Source organism: Cyphomyrmex costatus, unplaced genomic scaffold (assembly GCF_001594065.2).
Source record: "Cyphomyrmex costatus isolate MS0001 unplaced genomic scaffold, Ccosl1.0 scaffold71, whole genome shotgun sequence".
NCBI lineage: Eukaryota > Metazoa > Arthropoda > Insecta > Hymenoptera > Formicidae > Cyphomyrmex > Cyphomyrmex costatus.
The window spans coordinates 35,552-60,054 of NW_017280278.1; the positions used below are offsets into that span (position 1 = coordinate 35,552).

The 24,503-nt window shown below is 35.1% G+C and overlaps 1 protein-coding gene across 1 annotated transcript in view; it reads right to left on the reverse strand.

The window, feature by feature from the left end:
* Nucleotides 1–1,030: 1,030 nt before the first annotated feature.
* Nucleotides 1,031–24,503, reverse strand: part of LOC108780533 (uncharacterized) — a 38,779-nt gene continuing 15,306 nt past the window's right edge. Inside the window, exons 3-7 of the mRNA XM_018548288.1 lie at nucleotides 23,031–23,203; nucleotides 14,666–15,597; nucleotides 12,249–13,892; nucleotides 3,358–4,410; nucleotides 1,031–1,360 (exon numbers count right to left, since the gene is read on the reverse strand). Coding sequence (XP_018403790.1) covers nucleotides 1,100–1,360; nucleotides 3,358–4,410; nucleotides 12,249–13,892; nucleotides 14,666–15,597; nucleotides 23,031–23,203 — 4,063 coding nt within the window. The 3' untranslated portion in view covers nucleotides 1,031–1,099. The remainder of the gene's footprint in view (nucleotides 1,361–3,357; nucleotides 4,411–12,248; nucleotides 13,893–14,665; nucleotides 15,598–23,030; nucleotides 23,204–24,503) is intronic.

The following is a 24,503-nucleotide window of genomic DNA, read 5'->3' on the forward strand; positions in this document are numbered from 1 at the left end:
CGAAAACAAAGCTTTTTAGTATATTTTTAACATTTTCTCAACATTTCATGTCAATAAAGAGATAAAGTCGACCAAATCCTTGCTCTGAGAAGCAGCCCCAAACATGCACCTTTACCGCGTGTTTAATAGTTCGTTGGACTAGTCTATTGGTGGCAGTAGACCAGGGGCTCTATTCTTGAAAAGAAACGTATACGAAAGTCTAGGGAAATACTATAGTATACGTAACGTATACTATAGTATTTTCCTAATTTTTCGTATACGTTTCTTTTCAAGAATAGACCCCCAGCACAATGTGCCTAAAAAGAAGATTCGTCTGTAAAAATCACATTACTCCAGTGGCGGTCTTTATTTTCATGAGCTCAAGCTAGTCGCGCGCTGATGTGCTTTTCCGATAATAATGATTTTTGGATTGTACTACGACATCTTATGTCATAAGCATGGAGATAACATCGTATGGTTTCACACGACATTATTAAGTCTTTTCGTTATAATTTTGCCTGTCTTTGACGCAGAGACAACGTGCTATTGCTTTGAAACAGCTGCACGACTGTTTTTTCATCTTTGTCGGTATATATCCGTGTCGTGCCACGTTCCGGTAAATCGTCCACGGTTTTTGTCTCTAAATAACGTTGCACTCATTTATGGACGAACGACCTTGATTTTCCTATATATTTAGCCGTAGCGGATTGGGACATTTTTGGCCCTTTTGAATGAGAACACAAGAACATTGCTTCGAAACGAGACGCGTAGACAGCACTCATTTTGAAAATCATTTATTTTAACACAATTCAAGCAACAATGGGTACTTTGCTTATAATGCATGCAGCACAAAGGTGACACCTCCTATCAGAGAAAATAAAAATTCAGAGTATATCTTTACTCGACTATGGGTAAGCTTTGCTACGCTCTTACTAGACAGACTGTGTTTGTTTCTCTTTATGATATTGAGCTTGAGTACGATCGATTATGAAATATCGGGATCGCATTTGTTTATTATCATACAGTCTCTCAAAGTAAAGGCAGTGCGTGTTTCCTGCGTACAATACAATAATCAGTGAACAAAGAGTTATGAATTTTAAGTTTTCCCAACTTTTTCAATTTAGCCAATAAATTGCGAGAGGTCAGGTAGTTTGAAGCCGTTGAACGAGGCTGGCATCGGTGAACTTCTCAGATTATTCGTGTGTGGTGGGAAACCTGGGCCGTTAGGCATAGTGAATTGTTGTAGTCTTGAGTTACTCTCTGAAGCTGCCAAAACGAAACCACATTGAGCAGTGCATACGTCGTCTCGTAGAATCGCTTCTCGAGAAGCCTCTCGTAGAAGTTGATTGCAGTCCGTAACCCTTAGTGAGGCGCATTGCGTCTGAAAATAGAGATTTGTCATTATAATCCATTTCTGTAGCAATTGGTTTATAATATACTTTGTAATATTTAGCAGGAGTTTATGGGGGAGATTGAAGAAACATGGACAAAAATAAAAAAACAAAGTTTATTTTATTCACATTTTGAATAAGAAGTATACATATGTATATACAAGGTGTCACATAACATTTCTTCCATTGCTTTTGTGTAGATAGAGCGGACTAAACTGTTTCGAAATGTTCTCTACCACTTTGCAATATTGGCAATGGTTAACGAGAAATGAATTTTTTAATATAGACGAATTAAGCGGTCGGCTTACGGTTTACGGTCCAAATGCCGCACGACGTTCGAGCGACATTTGATCTGCGCGCGAACGGTGAGGTGAGGGGGACAGCGGAAGGCAGAGGCGATTCGAAAATCGGCCGAAAGTTGCATTTCTTGCCGAGCCCTGTTCTAAAGCTCAATAGTATAAAACTTATTTTTGCTGAGCCCTATGATATATCCAGTTGTATGCTCCTTCTCTGTTTTCCATAATTACTACGTTTGCACGGTTCGATTTACGCTGAAGTTATAACATCGACTTTATGAAAGTGACCAATCACAGTCCTTCCATCTTCAGAGAAATAGCTATGATTGGCCAGTTTCATAACATCGATGTTATAACTTCGGCGTAAAGCGTGACGTGTAATGCGTAGTCTACAATGGGCAGTAGCAGTAGTGGATTAAGGAGTAGGCGTAGAAATCGACTAATGATAATTAATTGTCCTCCTCACATTCGACTATGATTTATTGATTTCTACGCCTATTCCTTAATCCACTACTACTACTGCCCGTAGACCACGCATAACAGAGGTCAATGTCTTGCTCCTCTCCTCCACATTCTTAATTATTCCTTGTCCTCCAACACTTTCCCGTCTGGAAGCAATCAATTGTAATTCCAATTCCAAAAAACAATAACCCCTCTTCCTCCTCCTCTCTTCGTCATACATATATTATCCCTCCTTTACTATCTAACAAAAGAAGTGGCCAAAGTGTTAATCGCGAATTGATACAAAATCGTTGGAAAGATCTTGCCGAGTAGAGTACAACTATGCAATATTTCGCTTGAATGGCACCTTTAGAGGGCGTTATGTGCAATAGAAGTTATTCAATGTGTACCTAATGATAATAAGAACAAAATCATATCATAAAAATAAAAAAAAGTTCAAGCCATGTTCAAAAAAGGATACTCAAAAATTTGAAACATTTTATCTAATAATGATATATACCATGAAAAGTAACTGATATATTATTAATTAAAAGTGCCAGTACAAAGTAAACATTCATAAATTGTATGTAACTTTCGGCCGATTTTCGAATCACCTGCGTCTTCCGCTGTCTAATAATAATATATTATCATGAAGAGTAACTGATATATTATTAATTAAAGATGCCAGTACAAAGTGAACATACATAAAGTGTATGTAACTTTCGGCCGATTTTCGAATCACCTCCGTCTTCCGCTGTCCCTCTCACTTCACCGCCCGCGCGGAGATGCGGAGATGTAACTTTCGACCGATTTTCGAATAGTCTTGTTCGGAGATAAATAAACTCCGCCTTCCGCTGTTCCCCTCACCTCACCACGCGCAGTCAAAATGCCGCTCGAGCAACCCCAAGCATGGGGTACCATGGGTCATTTCTTTCTCGATTTTTATTTAAAAAACAAATCAATATTTATGAAAAATGCTCAATGAATCTTTAAATATACATTATTCCTTAATTGTATAAAAAAATTAAAATAAAGAATCTTACATTTTAATGTATTTCTTACTGTTTAAATTTTTGTGACTCATAATACCCTATCTAGTGAGAAATGTCAATAAAATCAATATCGAACTGATGTTGATTTGACGTCGAATTAATATTGATTTGACGTCGATTCTGTTGTGATTTCTCATTGGATGGCTTATATCGCGCGCGCGTGTGTGTGTGTGTGTGTGTACAATATTAAATACTTACCCCTTCAATGGTACAAACGCAGCTAGTACAAGGCGTAGGGAAACCAGACTCTCCGATCGCGACATTTCTTCCACCGATTTGACATCCATGTCTGGTTTCTCGCCAGGCAGAGAAGTCCATATGGGGCATGGAGCTGCATGGTACGCGTGGATTTAAGAAATTACTGGGTAGATCAAATGCCGCTCTTTGCATGTCCGTCTGGTGGTCCATGTTCTCGCACATCACTTTGGACAGAGTAGTCTTGCGAACCTCTACCAATTGGTGCTCAGTAAAGCGGATGTTCGGATCATCGGTTTCGTACCAGAAACGATCACACTTTCTGGACTGTCTAAATTGAATGGCGATGATACAAGCGAAGGTGGGTCCAACCAAACCACCTTGAAGTGGTCGTTCGCTCATACCGCCCGGGAAGAGATCGATGTCATCCACGGAGGCATATATACGTTTCATACGAGCTATCACTTCCGGCGCCATTTCTCTCGACAAATCATCAAATGTGGTGGCCTTCTTTAAATTACAGAGCGCTCTGTAATGATTGTATGATGGCAATCCGTGATCGCGGGCTCGATGAACATTTAAGGCTATCAAATCCACGCCGGAATGCGGAATACCGTGTTGCTCGAATAAATGATTGGTCACTTCACCGGTGATGAATTGATCTAACGTCTCCATTGGCGTGGTCACTAGACCACGTATCATCTCGTCGATCATATTCTCCTGATAGAGCATATCCGGATTAAAAAATCCGTCGCGCAGCAAGATAGGAGGATCGATATTCTGATAATTGCGATCCATGCGCGGCAAATGCGGCCGCAATAAAGAATGTCCAATCCGGAAAGCTGCGGCAGCAAACTCGTTGAGTACGCTGGGATTGCAGGTGGGCGAATATTCCTTGTAGTAGCCTTGGGGCAATAACTTAAGACCGTACAAGCTAACGGCGTTCCAGCCAAGAATTCGCGGCAGAAACTCGTTATACGTTATATGTTGCAGCATTGCGCTAATGATGCGTCGTGTTTCCTGGAACAGTTTCTCGCCGTCCCAATGAGTATTTACCTATTCAAGAAGTTTATATATTTTAATGTACCTATAAATTGACAATTGCGTATACAGGGTATTCGTCCATAAATGTCCAAGCAAATATCTCGCAACTGGTTGAAGTTTAATAAGAGAAATTTGTACGCCTCCGAGTCAACTATTAGATGTATAAATTAATTCTCGGCCTCCACCTTTCAGCGACTTCAGAACCGTTTAAATTTGAACTCCCCCCTCTCTATTGTCATTTTGAAATGCCATCTTTAGCTTTAAAATGAGGTACTTGATCTTCTTGTGAACATAACTTGAAAAATCAGCAGTAAACACAATGTCGTTCGAAAAGAAGTTATTTGAGGCACTGCCTTCTTTTCGTGTTTCAACTTAAAAAAACGCGGCTGAGGCAAAAGAAATGATTTGTTCGGCTTTGGGCAAGAATACTGTATCGTACAGTACATGTAAAAAATGGTCCCAACAGTTTCGAGAAGGAAATTTTGACCTTGAGGATTGTGAACACTCTGGTCAACCAAAAGAAGTGGAAGACGTAGAGTTGGAGGACATTTTGAACAAGAATACTTGCCAAACGTAATTAGAACTTGCAAATATGCTTGGAGTAACCCAGCAAGACGTTTCCTATCACCTAAAACAGCTAGGAAGGAATCTCGATGGATCCTTCATGAGCTTACTTCGGAAAACAAAAGCAGATGCCACGATACTGCGCTCTCCTTTGCTTTCTAGGTTCAAGAAAAAGAATTTTTTGAACAAAATTGTTACTTGTGATGAAAAGTGGATATTGTACGAGAATCCTAAGAGGCGAAAATCATGAGTTCATCCAAATAAGCTGTCAACGAGCATCATAAAACCGAACATCCATGGAAAAAGATGTTGCTATGCATTTGGAGGGATCAGAAGGGTGTGATTCATTATGAGTTGCTCCGACAAGGTCAGACCGTGACTGCTGAGCTCTGTCAACAACAAATGATTTGTGTAAATGACGCTCTTAAAGAAAAAAGGCCACTTATTCTTATTGGTAGTGGAAGATGGAAAGTGATACTGCTGCAGGATAACGCTCGGCCTCATACAGTAAAAAACACTCTGGAAACCATCTCCGATTGGGCTGGGAAATTCTCCCTTATGCGGCGTATTTTCCAGACTTAGCCCTTTCGAATTATTATCTATTTTGAGCCCCACAACATCACCTAACTGATTCTAGATTCAAGTCAGTTTAAGAAGTCGAAAAAAGCCTCGATTAATTCATTAATTCAAATAAGCCACCATCATTTTTCCGATCTGGAATCCGGCAATTGCTTGAGAGATGGAAAAAATGTATAGATAGCGAGGAGAAATTACTTTGAAGATTGAGTTTGTATTCATGTTTTTATAAATAAATATCAAATTTGGTAAAAAAAAAACCGAGAATTAATTTGTACACCTAATATAAAATGCACGTAAAAAATTTTTTTTTCTTTATGGTTTTTTCGAGTTATATAGGTTAACATAATTTTTTTCAATAAATATCTAAATTTTTTTGTATATTTGTATAGTAGAGAGCATTTATAATCAAAATCATATATAGTAAAAACTTGTTACTATGCATTGTTTTGAAGTTAAGCATCTTAAGCATTAAAGCAATAAATTTCTAGGTAATTTTGAATATGGTTTGAAAGGTCAAAGAGAGGTTGAAGAAAAAAATAAATAATATTTTGTTATAGAACATTTATTAATCTATAAATTGCTCAATATTTATTCATTGAAAAGACGACTGACTGACTGACTAACAAATACTGCACTGAATTTCATATTCTATACCAGTGTTGGGCACAATTAAATTGTTTTGACAATTAATAATTAACAATTAAAATTACATTTTTAATTGCAATTGAAAATTAAATAAGTTAATTGTAATTGTGAGTTTGTATGATTACAATTAATTAATTGTTAATTGTCCTCTTACAATTAACAATTAATTAATTGTAATCATTATTTAATTGTGGGTACAATTAACAATTGATTTTTATAGTATGTATTGCAAATTGTTCTGTTAATATTTTGAATATTGAAAATCTATGTATAGTGCACGTAACGTAAACTATACATTTGGAACATAGCTCAAGTACGCTGGCTTCATTCGGTATTTCATCTGATAATGAGAAAAAAGAGGTATTGTATGAATCATTGTTACTTTTTTCTAAATTATGTAAACATATTTTCAAATTAATAATTATATTAATAAAATAAAAATTAATACGTTTATAAATACTGCTAGAGCAATTGACAAGTACTGATAAGTAGATATAAAATAATATTCTAAAATTAGATTTTTGCATGCATAATATTTTAGAAGTTATGCACCCCCAAAAATGGACTTTAGTGGCTCGGGATAAGAGACTTGTTATCTTTTGTAAATTTTTTTTCCAAACTAATAATAAAGAAAGAAAGGGTTTACGAGCAAACAAATTCATTAAAACATTTAATTTTATTTTAATATATTGCGAAGAATATTACGTTATTTTTTGGTGTTTCGTCCCGGAGTAGTTCCACTACTGAACTCATCAGTAAGGCATTGTAATGGAAGCCTACCTTAGACACCTGTGTAAGTTGTTAAATCGAGATTTTATATATAAAAGATATCTTTATAAAGAGATATACGCGTATCTCAGCACTTGCGAGAATTTACGAATATCGATAGACCTCTAATGGCGGGTCGACGTAGTAATATTCTTTGCAATATTTACCCAAAGTAAGAACAATGTCCTATTAATAATTAACTAATATACGTAATCCCCCCAAATTTGCGCACCGAACATTCGGCGGTCTTGAAACGCAATTTTAATAATCTGAAAATACTAAATCTGGAAAAATTATGATAAGAATGCATATTTTCACCCGCGTAAATTAAAACATTGCTCATAAATCCTTTCTCTCTTTATTATTAGTTTGAAAAAAAAAACTTGACGAGCCTTCTCACTACATGTTTTATAAATTTTTTGAACATGATTGGAGATACTACCGCGTCTCCTGATCACTTACTTTTTAGAGTACAGATATATAAAAAAATATTTTAAAAATATTATATACCGAAAGAAAATGAAATACGGCGAAAAACAGGGATGGTGGGGAAGGGGGGAGGGGCGGGGTGAAAGGGTCGAAGTTGGTGGAGATGTGAGATATACATTTGTAATATTATTTAACTTCTTTAAATTATGAACTGGTTGTAAATGTTAATTGTACAATGTTAATTGTGCTTTAGTTGCAATTAACTTTAATTGTAAAATGCGATTGATCGTTTAATTGTGACCTGCAATTAATCAATTATTTGCAATTGAAACACTACAATTAAATATTCAATCAATTGATTAATTGATTGAAGATTCAATTGATTGATGCCCAACACTGCTCTATACTATATAAATACACTCCGCAGAAATTAAAGCATCACTTGTCACACCTTCGAAAAATGGATAAACTTTAAACGAGTGTAACTTCTACAAAAATAGTTAAAATAAAACTTTAAAAAAAGCATTTTGTAGTTCGAAATCTTTACTGTCCAAATCTGTAAATAAAATAATGATTCCGTTGATTTCTACGAAATTACATGATTATAAAAGAAGATCCGCAAAATCTCAAAATTTTTTGTAAACTTTGCACAATTTTATGCCGTGAATGAGAAGTTGGGCACAAATTCAATTCACATCTCTTAAAAGCGTGATTCTTTACCTTTAATTTGCTTTTTTTTATCTCTATACGATTTTTTTTACCAACATTTTTTTATTTAACATTGAAGTAGAAATGGTCCCTTTGACTTTGACTACTCATAAAACACAAACGAAGTGACGTACAGAATTTTTCAAAAAACAAAAATGAGTTCAAAGGTTCTCTTTAAGATGTTTTTATCAATTTTTAGACACAAATAAGCTTTTTATTTAAAAACTTAAATGAAAGGTGAAGTTGAAAACTGAGACAATTATCTGTTTCTATTCAACTGATCTATTTTGGTAAAAAAGAGAGAGAAACCCTATGATAATTAATGTAATTTTATTCTTGAGCTACTGCTTTCAACGAGACTCATACAAAACATTTTTATACTAATGTCCTTCATGCTCCCCTCGTAAAAAAGTACTACTAGTGTCACTATTAGTGCAATATGCAGAAGTAAATTCGCAAAAAAAAAAAAAAAATAAGATATAAAAAAATTTTGATTAAAAATACGAAATGATTAAAATAATTGATTAAAACCGATTTTTTAATTCAAATTTGTATTAAAATAATTTCCGCAAGTGCGAGAATGCGATTACTGTAGATTGCACTACTCCCAGTAGTGATACTATTAGTGCCACTAGTAGTAAATTTAATACTGCACTTCTATACTACAAGTCACGAGCAGTGTTACTACTGATTACTACTCGTACTAACAGTGACACTAGTAGTACTTTTTTGATCGAAGTTACTATTTTGGACAAGACGGCATTTGCTGTACTGAATTTAATCTTATATCGCAGCATGCGATCACACCGCTGCGCTGGCATTAGCGTTACCCGAAACGTGCCACGTGGAGATTGCACAGTCGGATTTTTTTTTTACTGTGATCTCGTAACAGTGTGACAATGCATCATATTCAATAAACTATTTTATATTGTCGCGACATTGTTGTACAAAAATTCATGAAGATTATTCTAGAAATAATGTCATTAAAATGACAAAGAAATACGCAAAGATCTAACAAATCTAACAGGAATTCAAAACGTTTTTACATACATTACAAAAAATGTTTGTAATGTAAAGCAGTGTTTTAAAAAGTACATATGAAACAACAATCATACTTCTGATCTACTTTTCGGTGACAGATAAATTAAAAGTGCTTACTGCTTAGAGCGCGGAATTAATTTGAAGTAGTCCCTCACACGCAGATTTAGCGCTAGTCGAGATAGAAGATAAAGCAAAAGTAGAATCCATTGCAGTTGACTCGATTAATAGGTATTTTTTATTCTACTTACAAATTTTGACATTAATGACGTCGTTAGAGTATGTTTAAGAATAAAATTCAAAATTGCTTGTGTTGTAGATGGCTATTCTGGGCTCAAATAACGTGGCAACTAGATATACCATTTAGCAAAATATGTCGAACAGACATGATGGGCACCGACATGAAAATTATCAGTTCCGATGCAGGCTTTGTGAGCGGAATAGCAATTGATCATATAAAATTGAAATTATATTGGTCAGACAGTTTCACCAAAACTATCAAATCATCTAATTTGGATGGAAGCCAACGTAGCATATTTTTGAGAACAAATGTACGTTTATAGGCAGGGCTGGGAATGTATTTAAAATACTTTTATTTAAAACATAGTTTACGCAATAAAAGTAGATTTTATATTTTATACAATTTCAGCGGTATACATGAAAATATTACGTATTTTATATTCAAAATTGAAAGGTTGAAAGTTTTATTTTATAATTTAAATAATAACATTAATCGTCACACACACACACACACACACATACACACGCGCGCGCGCTCACACACACAATCTTAGTATTTAAAATACAAAATACTTTCAATCTTTCATTATTAATACTGAAATACAAAATATAAAATACTTTTACATACTTCCATAAAATATAAAATGCAAAATATTTTCGTGTACTCCGTTGAAATACAAAATGCACAATACAAATATCCATTTTTTCATACAACAAAGACGTATTAAGAAAATATAAGAACGCTTGCCAGGTGATCTTTTCCAATCTTCACACACTACGCGCTACGGAGTACTTTAAATGTATTCCTCTAAGGAGTACGCATTTTAAAAAAATGCTGTACATCATTCCGTTCGTGTTTTATGAGCAGTCAAAGTCAAAGGGATCATGTTTACTTCAATATTGAATAACTTGGTAAAAAAAAATCGTACAGAGGTAAAAAAAAAAGGCAAATTAAAGATAAAGATTCACGCTTTCAAGAGTTGTGAATTGAATTTGTGCCCGACTTTTTATTCACGGCATGAAACTATGCAAAGTTTACAAAAAATTTGAGATTTTGCGGTTCTTCCTCTTATAATCATGTAGTTTCGTAGAAATCAACGGAATCATTATTTTATTTACAGATTTGGACAGTAAAGATTTCGAACTACAAAATGCTTTTTTTTTTAAGTCTTATTTTAACTATTTTTGTAGAAGTTACACTCATTTAAAGTTTATCCATTTTTCGAAGGTGTGAAAGATAATGCTTTAATTTTTGCAGGTACTTTATTTACAAAACAAGTAGTCGCGTTTTTGAGGACAAATTGAAGGTCAGTGATCCTGTTTAACATAACCGACTTCAAAATATTAGTTTGAACCTTATTTTTCAAATTGTGATATGAAAAATCAACTTCTTAAGATTCGATACTTGAGATATCGATTATCTCATAAACGACGCATAGTAGTAATTTTTTATTAGATATGATTTTGATTGCAAATGCTCCCTACTATACAAATATGCAAACAAATTATAGAAATCTATTTTAAAAAAACTATATTACCTATACAGGGTGTCCCATTTTAATCAATGGATCCAAATATCTCCTAAAATACGCCAGATATAAAAAAATGTTTCAAATAAAAATGGAATGGTGTCGAGGGGGACACGTTTTAGTCACATTGTTTTTTTTCTAAGTGGAGGCGCTAAAAAGATATAAAGGTCACCTCCACTTTTTTAAATGGAATTATGTAATTTTTTTTAGATAACATGATTCCTCTAACTATTTTGCATATAAAAGTATTAAGGTAGAGATACCAAAAAACCAATAATTTTCGAGATATTTTACACTTTATTTTGGTACATTTTGACACACAATGTTAAATAACTCGTAAACTGTTGACTTTTTGATTATCGTACCTTAATACTTTTGTGAACAGAATAATGAGATAAATCAAATGGTGTAAAGAAAACACATAGTTGCGTATTTAAAAAATTATCCATTTTGCATACATATTATTTTTAAAGCAACTATGTGTTTTCTTTACACCATTTGATTTATCTCATTATTCTGTTCACAAAAGTATTAAGGTACGATAATCAAAAAGTCAACAGTTTACGAGTTATTTAACATTGTGTGTCAAAATGTACCAAAATAAAGTGTAAAATATCTCGAAAATTATTGGTTTTTTGGTATCTCTACCTTAATACTTTTATGCAAAATAGTTAGAGGAATCACGTTATCTAAAAAAAATTACATAATTCCATTTAAAAAAGTGGAGGTGACCTTCATATCTTTTTAGCGCCTCCACTTAGAAAAAAAACAATATGACTAAAATGTGTCCCCCTCGACACCATTCCATTTTTATTTGAAACATTTTTTTATAGCTGGCGTATTTTAGGAGATATTTGGATCCATCGATTAAAATAGGACACCCTATATAACTCAAAAGTCACGAGTAAAAAAATTTTTACGTGTATTTTGTAGCTGACTCGGAGTCGTATCTCTTATTAAACTTTCTTGTAATTTCAATCAGTTGTGAGTTATTTGCTCGGATATTTATGAACGGACATCCTATATATACATTTTTTTTTACTTGATTAATTTTGTTTGAGATGTTTGTAGTCTATTGACAGATATTGAGGTAAATTCAAACAAAATATACATACTATATCCCTGTAACTCCTACAAGATTTCGCAGATCTCAATTTTCCTAGTATGTTATTATATATATGAATATTATAATAAAAAGGATAATAAATAATTAATATTCATGTATGTATAACATTCTACTATTAGGAATGGTGTATGTTTATAGGGTTGTGGAATATATAGTATATAATAATACAGGAGAAAGAGAGTTTTTTTTAATCTATATATTTAAATAGAAAGAGAAGATTTTACCTGCCGTAAGCCTTCCATTACACGATTGTGTTCGCGTATCCACATGGTGTGCATAACTGCCAGCGCCGGTTGTTCCGAAGCGCGGCTATCACCACCGATAAAGCATAATTTTGATCGCGCCTTGCACTCTGGATGCGTCGCTGACTGTGGCAGTAAATCCCTGCCGCGTCTTGGATTCGTTGTGATGTTCATGCGACCGTTGAAACCGCGCAGGATGTTACAGATGCAGGAATTTTCCCCATAGACTACCGACGCATCCAAGAAACCGGTATTCTGATTCACTTGTTCGCGCGGACCCAAATGCTGCTGGCCCGGTAATGATCTCATCGACGGGAAGCACATACGTGAGCCTGACGAGACGTTCACAGTGGGATAAAAGTGATCACCCGGCGGCACGGGGAACGGATTGCATTCGGGATGAACAGTGCGTGGCGAGTCGCACGATCGACAACTAGGAATCGATTCTTGAAAGCCTTTGTGTATGGGAGTCATCGTCAAGTCGTGATCCAGAAATTGGGCAAACTGCATCACCATTAGCGTATAGCGGTTGTGCAAATTCGATATGTCAGGATGGATTACGGTGGAGACTATTCGTGGATTTGGCAACGGTGCGCCGGTGAGGGAAGTAATCCTCGGTTTGGAAACACCGTCCTCATAAGCAGGTGGCAACAGACGTGCGAAGGTTGTTAACGACTTGCCAAGATTGGGATTACGTAGATTGTTGCAGTGACCCGATAGTGTTCGGTAAGGCGTAGTTGGATCGCACGGGGAATTGTCTACGGGACATTCGACCTCCTCATGATGCGTCGACTTGTGATGATGATTCAAGAAGCTGGAAATATCGACATTCTGTAGCAAATCGGAGAATTCATTCGAGTTGGGGAAACCCAAAACATTGTCTGTGTTCTCGAAAATTTGGCGTCTCCTACGTCGGAGACCGTGTACGCCATTTAGAATTTCGTTTGTAGCTAATTCGTACATGATGGACGAATTGGCGAGCAATAGGGCATCCTTGTTAGCTTTCGAGAAGCTAGCTGCGGTACCGGCGGCCGATTTAGGATCGGCAACTCTCTGCTCTAGCCAAGCATTATACTCCAACTGCTTTCGCTCAATTAACTCTTCTTCCGCTCTCTTTACCGCAGCAGCAAGCACTTCAGGACTGATCTCGTCCAGAAGCTGCGTCGACTCACCCGTGCTCATATTTACCGAGTACTGCATATGAAGCGGCAGCAGTGGTTCCTCGGTCCATGCCGCGACATTCAAGGATTCATACTGTTCGCAAGTAATCCTGCTATTCAAGTATTGGTCCTGTCGGATGAACACTCGTGGTTGAATTCTCCAAATATTGGTGTTGGCGCACAGAATACTGGCGAGAGACACCTTCCTGATCTCGACCAACTGCGTCACCGTCAGTCCTGATGGTGGGATGTCGTTCTCGTACCAGAAACGGTCGGAATTTCTCATTGTCACGAACTGCTTCTTAAGAAGACACTCGAATGTTGGACCAACAGCAACACCCGTGGCTGGAGTCTCCAAAATACCACCCACGAGAAGATCCACGTCTTCTACATTTGCGTAAATCGTACTTAGCAGCTGTACATACTCAGATCGCATTACTCTTGTTAGATCCGTGAAGTTTTCGATCTATTAAAACAAATTGAAATAATTATTGTGATTGTGTATATAGAGATGATTGATTAGAGATTCTAAAGACAAAAACAAATTCTAAAGACATGTATCTATATGTAATTATATTTAGATTATTATTAAGTTATAAAATTGTGTTTTATATACATATATATATATTATTTAATATATTATTTTAAGTGTTCTCTCTCTCATGCTTTTATTAATAACTGTTTCAAAATTTAACTATCTATGTCATGGTTATAATACCTTTATTTTAAAAAAATGACAAATAAAGGCTAGTGTAAAGCATGAAAAGTGATACATTATAATGAAAGTATCACTTTTTATGTTTTATGCTAGCCTTTGTTCGCCATTTTTGGTTTCATGTTTTCTAATTATGTATATGGAAATCGATCATATTTATAAATATTTAGTTATTTTAGGGAGATCAAAAATGTTATGTACTATGTGTACGTGTGTGTGTGCGCGCGCGTGTGTATATCTAAAAGTATGTTTATTACTGATTTATTACGTGTTTATGATATATTTTACACTATTTCTGCACACACAGACTATCTCATTTTATTTTGCGTAAGAGCGTAATTTGAATATTGCACTTTCTCTTTATATCATTATTGCATTATTGCGGATTATAGAATTGAAAAATAACAATAGAAATAATATAGTAATACTCTAAAAATAAAAAATTACGCTACTACCATTCCTTTATAAAGAAAAGGATGATGATAATAATAATAATAGAATTTGTGTCTGCAGTCTCAATTTACCTTAACATCTTCGCTTAAACTACAATCAGTCAGATACTTGATGTATCCGGGCATTCCGTGATCTCGTGCATCGTGCATGGACCAGGCGGCCGCGTCTGGCGCAGCTGCGACTCCAATGCCATTCGCAGAAGTGATAATGTGACTCTCTATATCTCCTATTTTATCCGCACGCATCCAAACAAGAGCGCGCAAAGCTGCTAGTGCTACAGCATTATACGTGCCCGCTTTGTTCAACGAAGAATAACCCGCGTAGAAACCATTTGCAAGTGGTCTCAGTTCGTGATCGACTTGTGCGGCTTCTCGCAATATCGCCGGTATGTATTCGTTGAGAGTGACGTGTTGAAGCTGCGCGACAACAATGCGGCGTGCTTCCAAGAACAGCTTTGCGTCGTCCCAATGCACATTCGTATCCGCCAATTTCTCCGCCACGCGATTATGCTCGCGCAAGAAGACTCGATGCAACAGACTAAGCGTATTCCAATCGGTTTGGTCGCACAACTCGCAAGCGGTAAGATTGACCTTACCATCTTCATAAGTCCTGAGCAGATGCAGCTTGTCGTCGGTAGCGCCGTAGATACCGGAACCGTCTAAATATGCCGAGACACCGTTCATCTGTTCTCTCGTTTCGAACTGGCAATCATGCACCGTTAAACTTGGCACCGATCGCCAGTAACGTCTGCAACCGAATTTTTCGTCGCGCATCTCATAGCATTCCGGATGCTGCTGCGTATCGGAGCAGCATTTATTTTCAGGACCTGTGGGGCGCACTATAGCAGCAATATCCTGCAGCACTAATTCCGACCAGACACCAGAGAGACTAGTCAAACCCTCATGACTCGCTACCCTCGGAAAGGATGTCAGAACATGGGAGATGACATCGCTTGACGCTGGTAGACTGTGAGTACCCATCAATTGACGCGGTCTCGAGATGCCTAGTGAGGAATAAGAATTTAGCAACTTTGTGATTCTTATAATTTTATTTTTACCTTTTCTTCCATGTCTCTACTTTATTTATTTTTCTTTTATTTTTTGAGAGAATTATATTATTTTTAAATATATGTAATAGTTCTCTTGAAGGTTATAATATCAATAATCTAATCATATTATTTAATAATATTATTTTATCATATATCTATTAGGAATTTTAATGAATTTATAGGTTTATGTGATATTAAATTTAAACTTTTGTGCTATGGAATTAAATTTTTCAGAAACATTTTTTATGATGGTCATAACTTGATCGAAACGTTTACCTTTGTCTTCTTTTCTAAATATATAACTTTGCATATGACATTTTACGTTGTGGCTGTATGCTCATATCAATTTATGTTTAATTATACTTGTATACAACAAAAATTAGTTCAAACAATTTATTAATGAGAAAAAAATTGTGTGTGTATAATTAAAAAATATGTAAATAAAAAGATTATATGGAACAATGAGAAATAATTAAAAATAATATTTTAACACAAGAACTCTTAATATAAAAATGACAATACAAAAGAACTGGTAAGAGTCAAAATAAGAGAAATAATCTATCAAAGGATTCAAATAAAATAATAAAATACAATGATTTACTTTAACATTTGACGAATTAACATTACCTGTTTCTAGCTATAGGATTCAGCTCTCCTCAGATATTCAACAATTGTATAACACAAATTGTTATCATATTTTAAACCACATATTATATTCTAAACCGCAAAACTAATATACATTAAAAATGCTATTTTGAAGAAAAACGATGCGATAAACATTCTGGACAAGATAAAATCATCCTTATTCAGCAAACGATTGAAAGACCGATTGAAACAGAGTTTCACCATGTTTTGACAGGAGAAAAAGATTTTTTTTCTATTTTTATTAAAAAATAAGGTTTTAAAACAATACATAACACATGTCAAGCTGTTAAAAACTCACCAAATTGTCCATAACATATTAATATCAAACAAATCGTCGAACGATCAACATCTCGCAAACGTAATCAAAGTCAAAAGAAGTGGTTACATAACACACAATCAACGATTAAAATTAAAATATTAAAAATTAAGATTGCCGAGTGTCATAATGAGTATATACACGTCTAACTTTCACGGTTGTCGGTACAATATTAAAATGAGAACTTTTGTGCAAAGTCAAATCTTGTTTATGATCGGAATATATGCTACTGTAATCCTTCTGTATTTGTCTGAAGATTAAGACCGTTTTTCTGCTTTTTAATATTAAGCATTTCTAACACAAGACGTTTTCTATAACAAAGTTCTTCGTCTAGAATGTGAATGTTACCCCAATCAAAATCATGTCCCTGTTGCAGTCTATGACCGATTTGGTCAGTTATCACCGATTTGGAAGACGTGTTTCAACGTATATGATTACGATGTTCTGCAATACGTGTTTTCAATTGTCTTCTTGTTTGTTCTATATATGTTGCGTCACAATCGTTGCAATTAATTTTATAAAATAAATTTTATAAAGTTATGTTAGTTGTACAAATTGGAATCAATGGGTTTTTGTATACTTTAATATATTTTCGCAATTTGTTAGTGCTAAAGAACGAAACTCTCATGTTGTTCTTATTAAAATGTTTGAATTTTTCAGTTAAAATAGGTACTGTGAACAAAAGGTACTGTGAACCACGATGGAATATTGGATGTATGAGTATTATTGTAATTTTCAATAGTTCGCAAAATTCTGCCGTGTTCTTAATTCGGATGTTCTTAATTCTAATGTTAACCACGGTATAAAGACAAGGGTATGCTCACGCGCATGATAGTTCCAGACGACCAATGAGAATTGCAGCCAGCTTACGTCATCATTACGCGGCAAATCTAAATGGTTAAAAATGAAGTAAATTGTGGTAGCTATTTTTCATCCTTCGATAACTATGCATCTTTTCGGTAACTATTTTTGCACCCTTTCACTGCACAAGCACTCATTGTAAGCACAATTGTTGTAATATTATAAATAGATTTGCTTGATATATATCAGCGTTTCGTGAAGTTATCTGCGCTTGACTCCTAGTACCCTTTTCTTTCCAAGTTTGTTTTGGTTCTTGCTAATGCGGCGATGAGGGCGCGGTGCGCCCGCATATATTTTTAAACTAATAGCGAATTCGGCAGACTGCACTAGTGCGCACTGAGTACGAACTTTTTCAGTGCCGTACATTCGACTTGTACGCAGTGTATCAGTGCACATTCAAATTATCTTATTCGACAAATGTAAACTGACCCAGTGTAGTGCTGAATTTATATTCGGATCAACTGAACGAGTTCAAGAAATGTTGTACTGACGTTTAATAGTGCAGTTTGGCATAGCACCAAAGTGGTTTTGAATTCGCACCATATCAGGGCAGCACCAGAGCAGAGTCAGTGCATATATACCGAATTCGCCATAAGCCAAACGTAATTCCAGTTCCGCCGATAGTAGCACCCGCCAATACGACCGAGCTCCACCGAAGATTGCCGATCGACGCTTCCTCCGCAAGGAATTGTTGATTGGCGAGTTCAACTTAAGTAAGACGGAATAATACGAGCGGGAGCAACAATCAGTATAAAAATACTACATTGTTACTACCGTCTCTCATTCCGTCCAGCTCCGAGCTCCGACCGAATTCAGATACTGATCCTTACCAATGACTCGACGAGAAAAGGGGGTAGAGCGTTTATGTGGACAGTCGTATGCTCCGTGATTGGGCGTGGTATACGCAGAAATATTGCATGAGTGATTAATCATTTTTTGATGTGAAGTAGCTCTCGCTTCGTGTATAAAATTGTAAAATATACTTTAAAGCAGGAAATTTCTGTTTTATCATACTAGAAAAAGACATTTTCAAATTTTTGTTGTTCATAACTTTTTAACGGACAGCGACCGCCACCTAAAATTTGATGGAGGTCACTCAGGATCACGACCTTAACAACATATGTCAAGGTCAAGGTCATCAGAGGCTTCCCTTTTCTTAATATGTACCCAAATTTAGTATCTTATTGTTCTATTCCTATTAATTGAATAATACTGGTGTTGTTTAATAATAATGCTACTATTAAATGATATAATTATTTATTTATGAATACATTAATTAAAATTATATTTGTATTTTCACACTAAAAGAATTGATAATTACAGGTTTATTACATTATTGTTCTATTCTTACTAAATGAATAATACCGCATCCAAGATATTAATTCGAGACACTTGTAACAACCTGATTTTGCGCGGTCTAGCTCGTTGTATGTGCGGATCGCAGAAAAAAGTTCGGCAGGAGGAGTTTTCGCGTCGGTGATGCGGAAGACAATATAAAATAAAATAAAATGTACACATCTCAACAAAATTAAAGGATAACTTGTTCCACCCTGCAAAAATAGGCAAATTTTGAGATAGAATAACTTCGTCAAAAATCATCGTATCAAGATGTTTAAAAAAGCATTTTAAGACTTGAAATCTCTAATTTTCAGACCTGTACTTAAAAAAACGGTCTTACTGATATTTCGTGAAGTTGCACAATCATAAATAAAAATGTGTCAAACCTAAAAATTTTTTACAAAATTTGCCAAGTTCCACGGAGCCAAGTAAAAATTGTGCACAAATACGATTTACAGCTTTCGAAAGAGTGAATCTTTACCTTCAATTTGCTTTTTTGTTGAGCTCTGTACGATTTTTTTTCACCGAGTTATTCAACGTTGAAGTAAAATGGAGGTCTGAAAAGTAAGGATTTCAAGCTTTAATCTTAAGGCTGCCGGAAAGCCGATATATCGGCTCTGAGGAAAATAAGTTTTTTTCTATAAGAAACATATGTGTATGTTACCAAATATGCTAAAGCTTAGATTCATACATCCAGACAACCACATGAAAAAATAAATAAAAAAAAATTTTTTTTAAATAGAAAAATAAAAAAGGAGAAAAGAAAAAAGGAGCTACATAAATACTCTCTACGTCCACGTTCTTAGCTCTGGGTAATTACCATCAAATTCAGCGCCCCTAAAAACCCTTATTAATACTTATTTAAAAATTTCATGATCCAAAATTTTTTTTTTACCTTATATCCTGCCGGGAAGCCGATACATCGGCTCGGCCTATGATATAAATTTTGTATATAGTTGATACATGATACAAGACACAAATTTGGCCACTTTTAAAGGACGGTTTAATATTTCAAATCCCGGCAGTCTAAAGGTTAAAATGCTTTTTTAAACATCTCGATACGATGATTTTTGACGAAGTTATTCTATCTCAAAGTTTGCCTATTTCTGCAGGGTGGAACAAGTGATCCTTTAATTTTGTTGAGAAGTGTAATTCGAACAGGACGAACACGATTTATTGATTGACACATATAAAAAGAATAACATACAAAAAAAAAAGAATAAAATAAAAGAAATATAATGCAAGAAGAATATATGACGCGCGGGAAACAAAAGTACATGAAACGGGTCTTGCAAGCCATGGTGGAAATATACGTATGTATATTTCCACCATGTTACGAACTATTGCGAAATATTGTTTACAGACGTTTCGCGAGGTGTCAGTAGCTATCGGACCGATCGGTGTTCGGCGGTATGTACATGAAAATATATCGGTGCATACGGCGAAGCGGTGCTACTGACTGTCGCTAGTTTTTCGACTAGTCGCTGATTCGCGGTACTGCCGGCGCGGGCCGTGCGGGGCGGCGATTGACAGCACGATGGAACGCGAGTATACGCCAGCAACCAGAATTTTCACTGCGCGTCGCGTAATTGTGAAACCGATCGGAATAGGAAAGCGGATTCGATAATCGATGGCCGGGAACGCACGACGAAGGCAAAGAGCGCCCTACCCCTTTTCGTATGTCGATTATCGGGAAGGAAAATGCGGGATACAGGAAATCGGTGGAAGTTGGAGTCGATTACGGCAGTTGTCCGGCGGCCGAGAACGCCCGGCCGAGGCAGAGAACACCCTACCCCGCAGGTTCGTCGGAACAAGTCGGTGCCACAGAGCTGACGGCGGAGAATTCCGAAGAACCATTCGACCGTGACGGAAGCGTTTCGGATCGGATGCTCGTTATTGTATATTTTTGAAAGTGTTGCCGACTTTGACTGTGCATTGGTTTCTATGATGTGTTTCCGCGGTTGGGCTCGTCTCATTCGTTCGTCCTGACGCGCGCCGTACGCGCGTATTCACGTATCGAAGGATCCGAGCAATTATGATGATCCACCGTTTTACGTATGCGACAATTTTGTCCTTATAATGTCCCATGGAGCGGTTGGTGCGTAAGCGGATTAGCGAATCGCCAATCACAAAATCGTTTTATTAGATCTGCTTACAAAATTTGTAACACGCTAGTGATGCCGATTCTTAAAAAAAAAGTATTGAATTTCGAATTTATTCTTTTAGATTTGATTCTTAATCGTGTATGAATTGGAAAAAAAAGGATTCCAAAGAATCGATTTTTTCGATTCTTTTTCTTAGCAACCAGGTAATTTCTTGTGGCTAATTTCTTCACTTGCAGATAAGTTATGGATAGCTTTATTCAGAAGATATCTCCATTATATTCTGGGAGATATCTTCTGGATAAAGATTATCTAGAGGTGAAGAAATTAGGCACTAGAGAGAGAAAGAGAGAAAGAGAAGGGAGGAGATAAGAGAAGAATGAGAGAGTGCGAGGGAGAAGAGGAAAAGGAAGAGGGAATCAATCCATTCTTTTAAATTTGAATTTACAATTGTGTTTTTTAGTGAAAAACTTGTAAATAAGGTTAAAATGAAATAATTAACAAAATTATATACAAAGATTCTTAATTTTATATTGTACGCTTTGATCGTATATATTTTGATATGAACTTTTCTTGTGCAAGAATTATTTACATATTAACGTCGATTCAAGTCATTTTTAGGGAACTTAGAAAGTCTAAAGTTCATGGCGCAGTGATTGGCAGCATCCAATCGCTCCGTATCGAATCATGCGCCTCTCTTTTGAAATAATGATTTGGAAAAATTAAATCGGTACGATTCTGTGAAAAATTGGATCAATTCCGAAAGAATTGAGAAATTAAAGAATCGTTTGACAATAGATTCTTCAAGAGTAAAAAGAATCGATTCTTGATGCATTGATATAAGAATCACTATAAAAAGCGCGTTCCAATTTTCACTTTCCATTCTCGATACTGAATCAGTTGCAAAAGGAAATTGTATTACAATAATAAAACAGGTCTTTGTTTCCATAAATATTAATTTATCATCCAAATAAAGAGACATGTTGAATATTTTATTTTTAATTTATATTTTATTATTAATTTTCGTTTTTTATTCTCAATTTTCAAGTTTATAATCACGACGAATATATGGTATTAAAACAGTATTATATAAACAGTATTATAAGCCAAGTTCTTAATAATTAGTTGGCTACATAATCGTTTGTATAAACTGAAATTTAATCTTGATAGTTTATGAATAAAAAATAGAGACTATGGAAGATGTAAGACATACAAAATAAAAGTTACTTTAAATATTCGGAATAAAAATATTACGATATTCAAATGCAACTTATTATTCACAATATTACACAACATTAATGTCGCTCTTATAAAAATCTAATAAATAATTGACTGATTAAAACTAATGAAATTAATTAATCAGTACACAGCAAATGAATATAGAATATTTTTCAGTAGGTTGATATCAATACATTTTACTTATTTGTTAAAATGACTGATTTAATATTTTATGCAAAACAACAGGGTTGGCAACGTTACCTCATAAAAATAACTAGTTACCGTTACCGTTCTTTTTCTTAAAAAGTAATTCGTTACCGTTACTCGTTACTAATTTGCAAAAGTAACTCGTTACCGTTCCTCTACTAAGAAATATAACGAATCGTTATTTTTTTCGTTACTTTTTTTATACTTATACGATATTATATGCAGATTTTTGCAGTAAATATAAAAAAAATATAACAGAGAATCTATCTTCTAGTAGAAGAATAAAGATCAAAAACTGAAATGTATGTATACATATAAATTCTCAAATAAATTATTTACAAAATCATTACTCACAAATTAAATAATGCAGAATATTGCGTCTTGCAAAATCGTCATTACATGATACGAAATATGTACTCGTATCGCAAACTACAAACACATGCAAGCAGCAGAAAGCTACAATAAAGCAAAGGACCTAACTTACATAAAGTAACGATAAAAGTAACTAGTGAAATCGTTACCATTACCTCACAAATGTAACTGTGTTACCAAAAACGTTACTCAGAAGAAAATATAACGCCGTTATCCATTCGTTACCGAAAAAAGTAACTTGTAACGGTAACGACGTTACAAATAACGCGTTACTTGCCAACCCTGCAAAACAAAGTGCTAACGATATACAGTGTTATGCATTTTCTTACCATCTGAATACTCTGATGGCAATAATTTGAGGAACGGAGAGCCTCTGGCACCCCAGGCAGGATGTCTCACATTATTGCAAGCACCGGACAGTGTTCTGTACTTGCTTGGTGGACAGGGCCTTTCTGATCGGACTCTGCAGGTTGCGTTGATTGATTGTACCTTGTTTATCCGTCTGGAAAGGAAATATGTCTTGTAATTTCTGAATGCAAATACGGACAATCAAACAGTGATATCGAAGGAAACATAACAACAAACGTATATGTAATATAAGCAAAAGCGATAAAAACCAACGGATATTTTTTTAACCCTTCCTAACTAACACTAAATGTTTCTAAAATCCTATATATGATCGCTAGTAGTTACGACAAAATCAACGATTAGTCAACACTACGACTGTCAACTAAAATTCTATCAACCAATATTAAGCCATCACTGAAAAACAATTGACTAAAATGATTGGGTCAGTACTATTTACTAGTACTGGTCAGTACTATTTACTAGTACTGGACCCAAATTATCATCCAATACTTAGCTATATACTGTGTCAGTATTTGAATCGAGACCTCAACTGTAGTAATGGGCCAACACTGAGCCGATTGTAAAACTCTATAGGGATATTCGTAAAATATTTCTAAAATTTCAAAATAATATTCCAAGTCCATTTTAGAATATCCCAAAATAAGTTCAGAATGTAAAGGCAATATTTGTTAAATAATCATTAAATATTCCGTTTGTACATACATATTATACAGTACTCGTTACATATTCGGAGAATATTCTATATCGTGTATTCACAAAATTATAATTGTCTCAAAAATTCTAGATTTAGAAGTTTCTGAATAAATTTTTAAATAAAATTGTACTATCTCAATGAAATTTTTTTTATTTTCACCTTTGGAGCTCAATTTTGGGAACTCACTTTATAAACGAAATGTGCTCTTTACATTCTTTCTCATGTGATTCTTACTATTTAGGATTTAATTTATTTCATTGTTTGCGGTTTGAGTGATTTTCGTGATATATATAATAATACAAAAAATGTTTATAATATTAGGAATATTTCATTAATATCAGGAGACGCGGTAGTGTCTCCAGCCATGTTCAAAAACTAAGAGACGCAACAAGTCTCTTATCCCGAACCACCAAAATCCATTTTTGGGAGGTGCGTAACTACTAAAATATAAAAAATTTTGAATTAAACGTTATATGCCCTGAAAGCATCACCACGAGTAATTTGAGACAAAAAAATTTTAAATCGGTCAAGCCGTTCTGGAGATATAAGCGGTCGAAAAGTGATGATTTTAATGAAAAATTAAGAAACGTCTCCTTCTTCTTCTTCTTCTTCTCTATCCGCATTCAAAATCTTTCAAACCGTCATTTAAACTTTTCAACATTCTCACTCACCTTTCACTCACACCTCCACCATCTTTGGCCCAACGAACCTTCTCCACTCGCCCCTCCCCCTCCCCCCA